General features: G+C 45.9%; 1 protein-coding gene across 4 annotated transcripts in view; it reads right to left on the minus strand.

Annotated features, from left to right (window-relative positions):
- LOC144684467 (Na(+)/citrate cotransporter-like) overlaps window positions 1–15709 on the minus strand; it is a 29044-nt gene that overhangs the window by 11555 nt on the left and 1780 nt on the right. For 3 of the 4 annotated variants that reach the window (XM_078548277.1, XM_078548275.1, XM_078548274.1), the window contains exons 2-7: window positions 15041–15169; window positions 14179–14315; window positions 13359–13576; window positions 11661–11865; window positions 4485–4607; window positions 830–1045 (exon numbers count right to left, since the gene is read on the minus strand). In XM_078548277.1, the coding sequence (XP_078404403.1) occupies window positions 830–1045; window positions 4485–4607; window positions 11661–11865; window positions 13359–13576; window positions 14179–14315; window positions 15041–15169 (1028 nt within the window). The remainder of the gene's footprint in view (window positions 1–829; window positions 1046–4484; window positions 4608–11660; window positions 11866–13358; window positions 13577–14178; window positions 14316–15040; window positions 15170–15709) is intronic. The other variant, XM_078548276.1, reaches the window with a different exon arrangement.

Raw genomic sequence — 15709 nt, forward strand, 5'->3', positions numbered from 1 at the left:
GTGCTGCACTGTCGGAGGGTCAGTACTGAGGGAGTGCTGCACAGTCAGAGGGTCAGGACTGAGGGAGTGCTGCACTGTCAGAGGGTCAGTACTGAGGGAGTGCTGCACAGTCAGTACTGAGGGAGTGCTGCACTGTCAGAGGGTCAGTACTGAGGGAATGCTGCCCTGTCAGAGGGTCAGGACTGAGGGAGTGCTGCCCTGTCAGAGGGTCAGGACTGAGGGAATGCTGCCCTGTCAGAGGGTCAGGACTGAGGGAGTGCTGCCCTGTCAGAGGGTCAGGACTGAGGGAGTGCTGCCCTGTCAGAGGGTCAGTACTGAGGGAGTGCCGCACTGTCAGAGGGTCAGGACTGAGGGAGTGCTGCACTGTCAGAGGGTCAGGACTGAGGGAGTGCTGCACTGTCGGAGGGTCAGTACTGAGGGAGTGCTGCACAGTCAGAGGGTCAGTACTGAGGGAGTGCTGCCATCTTTTGAATAATAAGTTAAACCAAATCTCCTGTCTACGTTCTTAACCGGAAGTAAAAGATCCCATGGCCACTATCGGAAGGAGAGCAGGGGGAGTTCCCCCCGTTGTCTTGGGCCAATATTTATTCCTGAACAGCCCACATTAAACCACATTGTCTGGGTCCTTATCATGTTTCTGATTGTGGGATCTTGCCGTACAGAAATAGGCTGCCCTGTTTCCTACATTAAAATTGTGATTACACTTCCTAAGCGGGTGAAAGGCGCTATGTAAATGCAAGTCTTTGCTAAAAGCAGAGTGGATGTGTGGCTGCCCTGGCTCACTTTACAATCCAGCCTCGGGTTGTGTTACCCTGTCTTCAGTACTCACTCCTGGCCATTTTTGTCGAAGAGGACATTTCCCCAGCCTGGGACAAACCCGGGATCCCGGGTGAACCACAGCACCACTAACAAGATGAAGAGGACGAGGACAGCTTTCTCTGCAAAGCTCATGCGGCCGAGCTTCTTGTACTCCTCTTGGATGACACCATAAGCTTTCTTCTCCTTCGACGAGACCGGAATTCCGAATCCCCACAACCTCCGAAAACTGTTAGCAAGACAAGGTCACTTTAGAAGCATTTTATCAGCTCTATCCCATTGAGATATCATTAGCATCTAAATGTGGATGGGGAAGGATTGAGGCCTCTGCATGGGGCACAGTGTTGGACAGCAACGGACCTCAGCCCCAGACCCTAAGTATACTACATGGAGAATTATCACCTTCAACATTTGGACAGCAATCTGGTGGAACTGATCTCTTCTCTCTTATACAGCTCTCTGCAGTACTAGATCCCCGTCTATTCGCAATTCCCCAATCCCGATCTCTGCAGGGACTCGGAGAGACTTGCAATCAGAGGACTCTGTGTGGAGGAGAAAATCAGAGCTGAAGAGGCCAAAGGTTTCCTTGAGGATTCTCAGAGAAGTTTCCCACAGTTCTTATGGAGGCTGAAATAGAGTCAACTTGTGGAGCCACCTGCTCCTGCCTTCCTTTAACTCCCAGCACAGGGTTAGACACAGAGTAAAGCTCCCTCTACACTGTCCCCATCAAACACGCCCAGGACTGGTACAGCTCGGGATTAGATAGAGAGTAAAGGTCCCTCTACACTGTCACCATCAAACTCTCCCAGGGCAGGTACAGCATGGGGTTAGATAGAGAGTAAAACTCCCTCTACACTGTCCCCATCAAACACTCCCAGGACAGGTACAGCACGGGGTTAGATACAGAGTAAAACTCCCTCTACACTGTCCCCATCAAACACTCCCAGGACAGGTACAGCACAGGGGTTAGATACAGAGTAAAGCTCCCTCTATACTGCCCCCATCACACACTCCCAGGACAGGTACAGCACAGGATTAGAAACAAAATAAAGCTCCCTCTACAATGTCCCCATCAAACACTCCGAGGACAGGTACAGCACGGGGTTAGAGACAGAGTAAAGCTCCCTCTATACTGCCCCCATCATACACTCCAAGGACAGGTACAGCACAGGATTAGATACAGAGTAAAGCCCCCTCCAAACTGCCCCCATCAAACACTCCCAGGACAGGTACAGCTCGGGATTAGATACAGAGTAAAGGTCCCTCTACAATGTCCCCATCAAACACCCCCAGGACAGGTACAACACGGAGTTAGATACAGAGTAAAACTCCCTCTACACTGTCCCCATCAAACACTCCCAGGACAGGTACAACACGGAGTTAGATACAGAGTAAAGCTCCCTCTACACCGTCCCCATCAAACACCCCCAGAACAGATACAGCACAGGGTTAGATACAATGTAAAGCTCCCACTACACTGTCCCCATCAAACACTCCCAGGACAGGTACAGCACGGGGTTAGATACAGAGTAAAGCTCCCTCTACACTGTCCCCATGAAACACTCCCAGGACAGGTACAGCACGGAGTTAGATACAGAGTAAAGCTCCCTCTACACTGTTCCCATCAAACACTCCCAGGACACGGGGTTAGATGTAATGTTTACTTCTGGATTGTGCCCACACTGGGAATCTGGACTCTGATCTCCTGAACTTATTTGTGTGTTTTGTATATTTTAGAGTTTTTCACCCCCCTCACTGTTATGGGACCTAATAATTCTTTGTAAGAACCAGGCAAAGATTGAATACAGAGAAAAGGGAATTTTTTAAAATTCATGATTTATTGCTGATATATATTGTTAAACTCTGGCTTTCTATACACTGTAATATGGCTTTCTTTATCCATATGCTGTTCCTCTTTTATAATCCAATGCCTGAATTACGTGTCGATGAGTTATGTGTTAATAACTTGGAATCAGCAGCAGTCCTTCAGAGATAAAGCATATCATTGGGTGAAGTGATCTGCAAGTTGGCATTGCCAATCTATACATCTATACAATCTACTCTATACAATCTGTTGGGAATAGCTGCATTAGCCAGAAATCAGGGGCTTGATAATGATACCTTCCCATCAACCAGGGCAGTTTGTAATTAGATTATTAAACATTTTTAATGTTTAACTTTATCCAACAGTTTCTCTGTAGCATTAAGAGTGCAAAAAGTTAGAAACAGGGCACAGTGCAGAATGATGGCAAGGTAAAGGGGTTCTGGGAGTTTATGTCAAGTTTTAAAAGCTTACTGCAGCTAAAAGAAACTCTTGAAGCTGCTTGCGTCAGCTCAAACAGAGAGGGAGGCGTTTGTTTACGATAAGGAGCAACAGGATGAGACAGCCCTAAAATAAGAGGAAATAGAACAGCCATGAACAAGCAGAACATTACGTGATGCACATTGCTCACTTAACTATGACTGGACACAGGGATGGGTTAATTGGGTAAGAGTTCGACTAGAAGAGACCCTCCCAAATAAGGCCACATGGTGGAGAAAACTAGAAACCAGAAAACAAGAGACAAGAAGGGAGAGAGAAAAAGAAAAACAGAGAAGAGCTCAAAGATCAAAAAAGTGCAAGAAGCGAAGGTCATTGTCCATATCCCACCCAGTCTTTATATGGGGAGTATTTAGCTGACATTAGACGGTAAATCACTACCTGAGTTTATTGCTATAAATTACCAGGAATCGGAATAATCTTGTTCTGACTTTATCTCATTAAAGGAGCCTGAAGACTGAACTTTGTGGCCAGTCTGTTCCCATAACAACAGGGCCTCAAACCCCACCCCCATAATCAACAGTCGGCATTGTTAATTTCAGCAACAGTTTCATGGCCTCCCATTGGATGGTCTTTATTGAAATCCCAGGGAAATGGTAAATACTGCTTGTTAAGACTGTTTCTACAGGATTTCTAGCCATGGTACATTGGGGGATTTGGGGAAGCCCAATAGAACATCATCCCAGCATCTTTGCACCAGAGATGGGAGATCAACATCAGGCTGGCCTTTGATGGTCTTCTTGTTCTGAAAATGGTGGGAATGAATGTGGATCATGTATGAAGGAACATTATTCTTGACTCTGGAGGCACCAGCGATTGGTGCCGCTGGCATGGGCCACCTTCATACCATTGTATACCTAACTCTACATGTAACCTTCTTCTTCCCTACAACCCACAGAGATTTCAGCACTCCTCTAATTCTGGCCTCTTGCACATCCCCCAATTATAATCAGTGCACCATGGCTTCCACTCCGCCATGCATTCAGCCCTAAGCTCAGGAATTTCTGTACTAAACCTCTCTGCCTCTCTCTCTCTCCTCCTTTAAGATGACCCTTAAAGCCTGTGTCTTTGACCAAGCCTTTGTTCTAATTTCTTGCCTGATATGACTGTACCAGATTATGTTTGATAATCGCTCCTGTGAAGTATCTTGGGATGTTTTCCAATATTGAAGGCGCTATATAAATGCAAGATGTTGTTGCAACTGAGGTATATTTTCATTTACTCATACAGTTCCATAACTCTGATTTTAAACAACCGATTATATTGTGTTGACTGTCCCTCAGGGCCACAGGTACAGACACACAGCAGCATTAAACAATTCACTGTCCTTAAAAAAACAGCCACTTACTTCAGTCCCAGGAATAAAGCCTGTAGCCATAGCCAGCAGAGAAAAAACATGATCAGCATGTTGGGAAACGCGAAGCCAAACCACGAGGCAAAATTAATCACATCTCCATTGTCCGGAAATATCCTTCACAAACACAAGATCAAAAAGAAATCATTAAAATACACTCACGTTCTTTCATAAAACACCTTTTCAGTGACCTGTTTTTACTCATTCTTGGGACGTGAGCATTGCTAGCAAGACCAGCACGTATTGTCCATCCCTAACTGCCCATGGGAAGGGGTGGTGAGCCGCCTTCTTGAATACAACTGAGTGCCTTGCTAGACCATTTTAGAGGGTGGTTTGGAATCAACCACATTGCTGTGGGTCTGGAGTCACATGGAGGCCAGTCCAGGTAAGGGACGGCAGATTTCCTTCCCTAAAGAATATTGGTGAACCAGATGGGTTTTTACGATATTTCAGTAGTTTCGTGGCCACCATTACTGAGACTAGCTTTTTAATACAGATTTTATTGAATGAATTGAATTTAAATTCCCCCAACTGCCAAGGTGGGATTTGAACCCATGTTCAGAGCTCTAAATGACTAGTCCAGTCACATAACCACTATGCTATATACCCCTAAACTGACACTGAGAACGAGAGAGATTGCTATGATGATCAGAACAGGAGGATGCCATTTAGTCTGTCCCACCATTCAGTTAGATCATGGTTGATATGTATCTTCACTCCATGTACCCTTCTTTGGTTTCCTTAATCCCCTTACCCAACAAAATCAATCAACCCCAGTTTTGAAATTTCCCATTGATCCCTAGTCTCAATGGGCTTTTGGAGGGAGAGAGTTCCAGATTTCCACTCCCCTTTGTGTGAACAAGTGCTTCCTAACATCGCCCCTGAACGGCCTGGCTCGAATTTTAAGGTTCTGTCCTGTTGTCCTGGACTTGCACTCCTCACAGGAATTATCTCTATCTACTCCATCAAATCCTTTAATCATTTTTAACACCTCAATATGATCACACCTTAACCTTCTATACTCAAAGAACTACAAGACTAACCTGTGAAACTCTTGATTTAAGCCATAATTCAACCCTTTTAGCCCCAGTATCATTCCGATGAATCTGCAACACACTCCCTCCAGGGGCAATGCTGAGGTGCGGTGCCCGGAACTGAACACAGTTACTCCAGATGGGGTCTGACTGGAGCTTTATATAAACTGTAACATCAGTTCCTCTCCTTTGTATTCCAGCTCCATTGAGATAAAGACCAATATCCCATTAGCTTTTGGAATTATTGTCCACCAGTGATTTCTGTACTTGGATCCTTAAATCTCTCTCTCTGCTCCTTCAGTTTTTAACTTCCCCTCATTTAAAAAATACTCTGTTGTATCCTGCCTCAGCTCAATGTGGATCACCTCACAGTTTCCCCACGGAAGAATTTCTTCACAAAGGAGGAATGGAAATCTGGAACTCTTTCTCCCAAAACACTGTTGAGGCTGGGGGCTGGATTTTCGCTACCGAGTTGAGTAACTCAAGTCAGGAAATTCTCCGACTTGGCTTGGTTTTAAGGGTCCCATTAGATCAAATTTTTGCTCTGGGGAGGCGAGGACAGCGTAGACTCCGGCCCACCGGAGGCAGAGCATAGGTGACCATGGGGTGGAGGGGGGGGATGCTGGCAAGTGCTGAGGTGGGCTGGTTAGAAGGCCCACCTCAGTTCTCTGTGACCTTGTTATTTAGACACTGTTAATCCCTCGAGCCCTTACCCTTCGCACCATCTCACCCCCACCCACTCCTCATGCCTCTCCGCACCAATTCATGTCCTCCACCCAGACCATGCCCCATCATAGCCCCATGCCACCTCCATGCCAACTCATGTGCCCACTCACCCCATGCCACCTCATACCCAAATGATATCTCCATAGCCACTCACCCAGTGCCCACTATGGGTAGACCTCAGGAGCCATGTGGACCTCTGAAGAAGAGTCATATGGACTTGAAACATTAACTCTGTTTCTCTTTCCACAGATGCTGCCAGAACTGCTGACTTTTCCCAGTATTTTCTGTTTTTATTTCAGATTTCCAGCATCCTCAGTATTTTGCTTTTATCAAAGACAGTTAATTCTTTATTAGCCTCTTTAAACTCTCAATCAAATTGCAAACTCAACCCTCCCACTGAGATAAGTGCTTATGTGGCTTTTGAAACTCAGCCAAGCATTTATAATGACCTCAGTTTTAATTAAAGCTCATGGGAAATGTCAACCAAGAACTCTATTGAAAGTCCAGGAACAGCTAGTAAAGGTTTTCTCTAATCTACACCAGATGTCCTGTCAATCAAAACAGAGGGTGATTTTTAAATTCTGACAGCTTCAGCCTGTTTCCTGTTTAAAGCGCTGGGGATTTAAATTTTTCAAATTATTACACTAAAAGAGGTCTTAGAACCATAGAACCATAGAACACTACAGCACAGAAAACAGGCCATTCGGCCCTTCTAGTCTGTGCCAAAATATTATTCCGCTAGTCCCATTGACCTGCACCTAGTCCATAACCCTCCAGACCTCTCCCATCCATGTATCTATCCAATTTATTCTTAAAACTTAAGAGTGAGCCCGCATTTACCACGTCAGATGGTAGCTCGTTCCACACTCTCACCACTCTCTGAGTGAAGAAGTTCCCCCTAATGTTCCCCCTAAACCTTTCCCCTTTCACCCTAAAGCCATGTCCTCTCGTGTTTATCTCTCCTAATCTAAGTGGAAAGAGCCTACTCGCATTTACTCTGTCTATACCCCTCATAATTTTGTAAACTTCTATCAAATCTCCCATCATTCTTCTACGCTCCAAGGAATAAAGTCCTAACCTGTCTAATCTTTCCCTGTAACTCAACTCCTTAAGACCCGGCAACATCCTAGTAAATCTTCTCTGCACTTTCTCAATCTTACTGATATCCTTCCTGTAGTTAGGCGACCAGAACTGCACACAATACTCCAAAGTTGGCCTTACCAATGTCTTATACAACCTCACCATAACATCCCAGCTCCTATACTCAATACTTTGATTTATGAAGGCCAGTATGCCAAAAGCTCTCTTTACAACCCTGTCTACCTGTGACGCCACTTTCAGGGAATTATGTATCTGAACTCCCAGTTCCCTTTGTTCCTCCGCACTCCTCAGTGCCCTACCATTTACTGTTTACCTTCACAAGCATTTATAGCTGGTATATAAATTTATGACTCCTACACTGCAGGTTAAGGCCCTTGGAAGAAGAAAAATGGGGTCTGTTTGAACTGAGCACTAATTTCAAATGCGCCTGCTGAGTTTAGGTTTCCCATCCCCCCCCCCCTGCTGCCGAAAAAATGGGATCTATCAAAAACAGGGCCTGGTCCCACCCGCTATTTTTAAAGGTGTCCAGAGTCAGCCTGACTCCCCAAAAGTCAACAAAAAATTTCAAAGCTAGGGTTGATAAATTTTTGTCGGTAAGGATATTAAGGATTATGGGATCAAAGTGGGTTAATTGGAGTTAAATTTACAGAGTGTCCATTTACACCACTGTCCCAGACAATCAGTTGGAGCTAGGGTGGGATTTGCATCAGGACTCACAGCAAACAGTCAACTTTCCAGCCAACAAAGTTGACTCAAGAAGACCATAGAAAATCAGACACATGATGAAATCTGCAGCTGCATTTCCCAATAAAAGCAGGGTGAATTCTCCACCAAAAATGCAATCACTGGAGGATTGTTACACATTACAAATTCTGCGACTCGTGTTTTTTATTCTTAATGCCCCCCCTCTACCACTCCTCCACCCTCCCCCCACCCCACCCCAGAAGCACCCTGGCAAGTCTGACAAGCCATTTAATTATATAAAATAAAACAGAATCACTTTCTAGGCTGAAAGGTTTGGCTGAGGTTCTGCGGGTAGCTAGTGATGGTGGAATTGTATCCCAGCATCTTGGGGAGACCAGATATGAATTTTGAAATTAAAAAACAGATTTTGTCAACTCAGTCTAAACCCCAAATAATATTACACAAGGAAAGCATGAATACACCTGAGGAGAAAGTAGAGAGAGGAAGAGAGAGAGATGGAAAAGAGCAAAAGTAAGAGAGAGAGAGAGAAAGAGAGAATCAAGAAAGAGTGAGGGAGAGAGAGAGAGAAAAAGAGGAAGAAACACAGAGATACTGACAGCCTAAGTGATGTTATAAATTCATTCTATTTACGTGGAGTCAAAGAAAGAAGAGCTGACAGGTAAATTGCCTCTCCCCTAGTCTTCTAGGATATGATTTACGTTATGTGAGATTTTAAGGGCTGTCCTGTGGTCTTATGCTCTCAGTATGTGGGTGAGAGAATCAGGATTACAGTCCTGTTTCCAAATTACACTCCTTGTGAACACAGTCCACCTCAAGGTTATTGGAACATCCCATTTCGCTATCAACAGCAATGGCCATTAACAAGTGCACTATTTATAAATTTACAGCACCTTCTCAATCCAAAATCATCTCAAAGTGTTGCCACTGCAATGAATTATTGTAGACTGTGTGGTATAAGGGTCTGGCATTGAAAGGGTTAAGGTGGGACTGGGTATAGTAAAGTCCTGTGATGTAAAGGAACACATGACCCAAGTCTAGAGAGAGTCTTGTACTAGACAGAGATGTATGTAGAGGCAAGCATGGAGACAGGTCCTAGCTTAGACCTGACACTGTATATATGTATACAGTTACTATTAGTTAATAAACAATTACTGTCAAACTATACAAGACTCAGAACCTCTTCATGAGACCTCCTGAACTACACAAAATATCTTACAACATGGTGACAGCTATCAGAACAACCCAGATCTTCACCGAAGCTGCAGAAGAAATTTCAAAGCTGGAAGATTGAAAAGCAGCATTCTGACCCAACGAAATGCACCAGAAGCAAAGCTGCAGAAGGAGCTTGTCAGACAAAAGCTTTAAAGCGGGGCAGGAAGCAGAGACAGAAATAAAGCTCCACACTGCAGCAGGAGACTCCATTGAATCTAGTGGAAGTCGAGCTTCAATACCCAGAGAGAGTGCAGAGTCAGAACACCCAGCAGGAGTGAGCTAAAAAAGAACAACTTAATTTCGTGGCCAGAATGAGTTTTAACAAGCTTTGAAGTCAGCAGCAGTCAGAATTGTCATTCGAAGGAGCAGCCAGTGACCAGAGAAGAGAGACTCTGAAAGGAACTGAAAGCCCAGGTGAAGTTGTTAAGCTTGTATTAGGGTCCTGCAGACAATTCAGAACACCAGAAGAGTAGTTGCTCAGCTGGATGAAAAGATTCATAAGCTTGAAAAACAACTGGAAAATTAAAGAGTTATCACATTTTTGGCTATTGTGAATCAAGTGGGAATGAAGATTCCATTCTGGAAACATCAATTCCCATGTAAACCGCATGTGGGAAGAAAAACCAACCAAATGCCAGAACAGCACATCCAAAACAACCTCCTAATCATCCAGGTTTACCCAGTACAACAGAGTCTACCACTCCTCCAACTGTTATAAAGACGATATCTGGAAGAATTATAAAGCCTCCAGGCCACCTGAACCTGTAAACACAGAGACTTGGTGGTGGGGGTGGGGAGAAGGGTGTCATAGAAGTAATGTAAATGTGCTGGGTAAACAGGAATGTATGGTAAATACTTTGAATAAAGGCTTGGAGGAGGCGTATAAGGGTCTGGCATAGATAGGGTTAACATGGGACTGAGTATAGTGCCACCCACATAGTGATGTAAAGGAGCATTTGACCCGGTCCAGAGGCAATTCTGTATGAACAGAGACATATATAGATGCATGCAGGGAAATAGCTCCTAGCTGAGAACTTAGACTGTATGTAGGTATATAGTTAATAGTAGTTAATAAAAGCTTATTGTTAAACTATTCAAGACTCAGAACCTCTATGAGACCTACTGAACTACACATAACATCTTACAACAAAGTGAAGCGAGTGTTGTTCTGTAGGCAGCACCCACCCCAGCCTTTCTTAGGATGAGGTCTCAGAAGCCGGAACCAGCTAAATCCTTACTTCCCTAATTTTTGTTGCAGCAGAAACATTGGTCAGACACAGGAAGAATCGTTAACATTCACCAGAGCAGAAAGACAGGGCTTCGGTTTAAAGCCACATCTAAAAGGCAACACCTCAGTACTGACCCTCCAACAGTGCAGCGCTCCCTCAGTACTGACCCTCCAACAGTGCAGCGCTCCCTCAGTACAGACCCACCAACAGTGCGGCACTCCTTCAGTACTAACCCTGCAACAGTGCAGCACTCCCTCAGTACAGACCCTCCGACAGTGCAGCACTCCTTCAGTACTGACCCTGCAACAGTGCAGCACTCCCTCAGTACAGACCCTCCGACAGTGCAGTACTCCCTCAGTACAGACCCTCCGACAGTGTAGCGCTCCCTCAGTACTGACCCTCCGACAGTGCGGCGCTCCCTTGGTGTTGACCCTCCGACAGTGCAGCACTGCCTCAGTACTGACCCTCTGACAGTGCGGCAGTCCCTCAGTACTGACCCTCCAACAGTGCAGCACTCCCTCAGTACTGACCCTCTGACAGGGCAGCAGTCCCTCAGTACTGACCCTCCGACAGTGCAGCACTCCCTCAGTTACTGACCTTCCCACAGTGAGGCACTTGCTCAGTACGCACCTTCTGACAGTGCAGTGCTCCCTCTGTACCGGCTCTCCAACAGTGCAGCACTGCCTCAGTACCGACCCTCTGACAGTGCGGCAGTCCCTCAGTACTGACCCTCCAACAGTGCAGCACTCCCTCAGTGCTGACCCTCCAGCAGTGCGGCACTCCCTCAGTACTGACCCTCCGACAGTGCGGCACTCCTTCAGTACTGACCCTCCGACAGTTCGGCACTCCTTCAGTACTGACCCTTCGACAGTGCAGCACTGCCTCAGTATCGACCCTCTGACAATGCGGCGCTCCCTCACTACTGCACTGGTTGTGTGAGCCTGAATTGTACGTTCAAGTTTCTAGAGTTGTGCTTGAACTGATTTTGGCTCAGAGATTGGGAACTCCTCACTGAGCCACAACATTTATTCAGGAATTTCATTTTAAAAGGAATAAGATGAGGTTGGGACTGATACAATCGAGGGAACAGTTTAGTAAATAACAGCACATTCCACACAGCTTTTGAGAGGAATTGTTTTGATAGTGTAAAATGATGCACTCACTGGTTGATTTGCCCCTGCAGAACCAGGTTGGCGGGGGTGCCAGTCAGAGTTGCAGTGCCACCGATACTGGCTGCGTAGCAGATGCACAGAGTCAGACCTTTATACATGTTCATCTGCTCATGTTCGTCCTTGTGTTCTATCATCATTGTGGAAACATTCACGCTCTTCACCTGAACATTTGTCTCTTCACCTGGAGAAGCCAAACCTGCAGGGTACACAGAACAAAAAATGTCACAATCACTACCTCACCCCCAGTGGGGCAGACTCTTGTATTAAGCATGCTTTGGGGCCAATGGTGCAATAGCACTAATGGCAAGTGGGAGACATTTTTATAGCCGGGGCTCATAAGATCCCTAACAGCACTATGGGTGCACTTACGCCACATGGACTGAAGCGGTTCAAGAAGCCAGCTCACCACCACCTTCTCAAGGGCAATTAGGGATGGGCAATAAATGCTGAACCAGCCAGCGAAGCCCACATCCCATGAACGAATTTTTAAAAAATCATAAGAAAGATCAACCCAGAAGTATGAGGTGACATCCCCAGAAGGGGAGGTCAAACAAGGTAAACCTGTCTAACTTAGCTTTGAGTATACTGACAAAGCCTCCACTGCTCTCTGCGGTAGAGAATTTCAAAGATTCACAACCCCCTGAGAGAAGAAATTCTTCATCTCTGTCTTAAATGGGAGACCTCTTATAACTGTGCCCCCAGTTCAAGATTCCCCAACGAGAGGAATCATCCTCTCAGCAGCTGTCCTGTCAAGTCCCCTCAGAATCTTATCTGTTTCAATAAAATCACCTCTCATTCTTCTAAACTCCAATGGGTATAGGCCCAACCTGTCCAAAGTGTCCTTGACAAACCCCTTCATCCCATAATCAGCCTGGTGAACTTTCTCTCAACTGCTTCCAATTCAAGTTTCTCCTTAAGGAAGGAGACGAAAGCTGAACCAAGGTCCTGAACAGATGTAGCAAGACTTCCTCACATTTATTCTCCATCCCCCTGGCTGTAAAAGGCCAACATTCCATTTGCTTCCCTAATTTCCTGCTGTACCTGCATGTTACCTTCTTGTGATTCATGATCAGGGACACCCAGGTGCCTCTGCAGTCTCTCTCCACTTAAATAATATTCTGCTTTTCTCATGTGTGTGATGCTGATGCACAACTAATACTGAACCAGTGGTTAGTGCGTCCAGTGCTCACTCTGTGAGGCAGAAGTGGATGTTCAAGGTTAAATAGGGAAAATAATGGGGGTGATGAATATTTGATTCATGAGATTATTACACAGCACGCTTTCTCCATCCAGACTCTGTGCCCTGACGGTGCTGATTATTGCTACACATGTAAAGAATGATTGGGGTAGACAGTGAAAAGAAGTAAGTTCAGCTGGACAGGGGGAAGAATAGCCCAGGGGCAACTGTCGACCATGGAACCCCTGCCACAATCTGCAATATCACAAGAGTTAGAACCACATCTCTCTGGCTCAGTAACACCCTGGACACTGACCAGCTGTCCACACCACCCTCCCTCCCTCCCAACCCCCTCACAGGGGTTTGAATCCCCTGGGGCTGCTTAGACTTCCACTGTGAATGGCCTCCTTCTGTGTTATAATGACTCTGAAACACGCATGGCCTGGGGAGTGGGAGTAAAGTGAGAAATCGTATGAAAGACACCTCATTGAGAGGGTTAATGTGTTAGAGACCTGTCAACTCCATGTCAGGAATGGTGATCTTTGACTCCACTTCCATTTCATGAGCAGAAGAATGGGAATTTTCCAATTCCACCCTTGATGCATCCTCTTCAGTGCTGCTGAGCTGGTCGAGCACGGCCTTTGCGATGGGGACCATCATTGCAGTGGTGGCTGTGTTACTGATCCACATTGAGAGGAATGCTGTCACGCCCATGAACCCCAACATTAACCTGGAAAGGATAGAAACAAGCCAGTTAGCGACGTGAAAATAGCTTCCAGCCCATCAAAGCCCCCACCTCTCGCTAATATCCCATTGAAGTCCCTCCCTCAGGACGTTAACCCATCGAAGACCCTCCCTCTGGACATTAACCCATCGAAGCCCCTCCCTCGGGACATTAACCCATCGAAGCCCTCCCTCAGGACATTAACCCATCGAAGCCCCTCCCTCGGGACATTAACTCTGCGATGAAGTTCATCTCTAATGCAGATGTGGGGAACAGCCTTGACCACATGTGGGTGATGGAATATCTTGCGCTCTGGGCTCTAAGTGGGGACCACAAGCAGACTGGAGGCAATATTGCTTCAAGCTTTCCTGATGCTGAAGCTTATCTCTCCTTCTCTTACTATCCACGCACCATCCCCCCCCCCCCACCCCCCCGCCAATGGACATTGAATATTCTACATTTACAGGACCTGACATTGTCCTGAAATAAATTGCATAGGGAACTACTTCCTGTCCTTTTATCCTGCTCTCTAATTCTATGCATTAACGTTCACTGTGTGCTTGATGCCATCTGTAACACAACTGGACAAAGGATAGGAGAAGTCTTACAGAGCTGGCTTGACACCCACAAAGAAGAGCGTTGTCAGTGCGATGCGTTTGTGAAGATTCCAGTCCTCAATGGCTATAGCAACCATTAACCCACCAAGGAAGAAGGCACTGGTGTCTTTCAGGTACTCCATACACACCTGAAACAGAAAGCACTCAGATGCACAACATCACAGTGAGGTCATGTGGGTGTGTCAAGCATCCTGAGGCAAGGACCAGTCTGCATTGCCAAAAACTAGACTGGGATGGGTTATGATCATTGAGCTCCATTCACACTGGGGCCAGTGGGCTATGGTCAGTGATCCCCATTCACACTGGGGCCCATAGGTTATGGTCAGTGATCTCCATTCACACTGGGAACAGTGGGCTACGGTCAGTGATCCCATTCACACTGGGAACAGTGGGTTGTGGTCAGTGATCCCCATTCACACTGGGAACAGTGGTTATGGTTAGTGATCTCCAATCACACTGGGAACAGTGGGCTCTGTGCCTCTAGCTAGTGAATGGTATTAGAAGGTTGGCATCGAACAGTGCCCTAGAGAAACCCTGCTGATTGGTTGTAAACCTTTTTTTGGCAGTTTGGGAAAGGTATCAGCTCATTGAGATAACATGGTCAATCCCATGTTTTATTAAAGGTTACTGGTTGATTCATCGAGATAACCTGGTCAATCCCATGTTTTATGATAGGTTACTGAGGATTAACTAACCAATTGCCAGCCAGAACAGACACTTTATCATCAAATGTTCAAGGGAAGGATGATGATTATATCGAGACTCAATGTTACAATCTTGTTTCTCTTTAAAGTTTCATTATCAAGTTCACAGAAGTGATTTCGGGGACAACAGTGTTGTTTCTGAAACTTACTGTTTTGGACGGCATGATTCCAAACGTTGGGAAAAGTAAAATGGGCAGGAAGGATGTGATAGCCAGGGGGATGACTTCAGTGCACCAATACACAGCCATCAGAAGGACAATATATCCGCAATAGGCTTCCTGTTGGAGAGGGAAACAAAAATTAGATCAGCAGGAAACCCTTAGTAGTGACAACAACTTATATTTATATAGCACTTTTAATGTAATGAACTGTCCAAGGTGCTTCACAGGAACATTCCCAAACAGAAGTTGACACCAAATCACATGAGATGTTAGGAGAGGTGGGCAGAAGCTTTGTCAAAGAACTTTAAGGAACTTCTCAAGGGAGGAGAGACAGGTAGAGGGAGGAGAGATTTAGGGAGGGAATTCCAGAGCTTAGGGACCAGGCAGCTGAAGGCACGGCCACCAATGGGGGCAATAGAAATTGGAGATGCTCAAGAGGCCGGGATTAGTGGAGCACAGAGATCTCAGTGGGCTGTAGGGCGGAGGTGATTACAGAGAGAGGGAGGGACTTGAAAACAAGGATGAAAATTTTAAAATCAAGGCATTGCCAAACAAGGAGCCAATAAAGGTCAGTAGGCACAGGGGTGACAGGGTAACAGGACTTGCTGGGAGTTAAGACAGGGACAGCAGAGTTTTCAGTGAGTTCAAGTGTATGGA

Source organism: Cetorhinus maximus, chromosome 9 (assembly GCF_964194155.1).
Source record: "Cetorhinus maximus chromosome 9, sCetMax3.hap1.1, whole genome shotgun sequence".
NCBI lineage: Eukaryota > Metazoa > Chordata > Chondrichthyes > Lamniformes > Cetorhinidae > Cetorhinus > Cetorhinus maximus.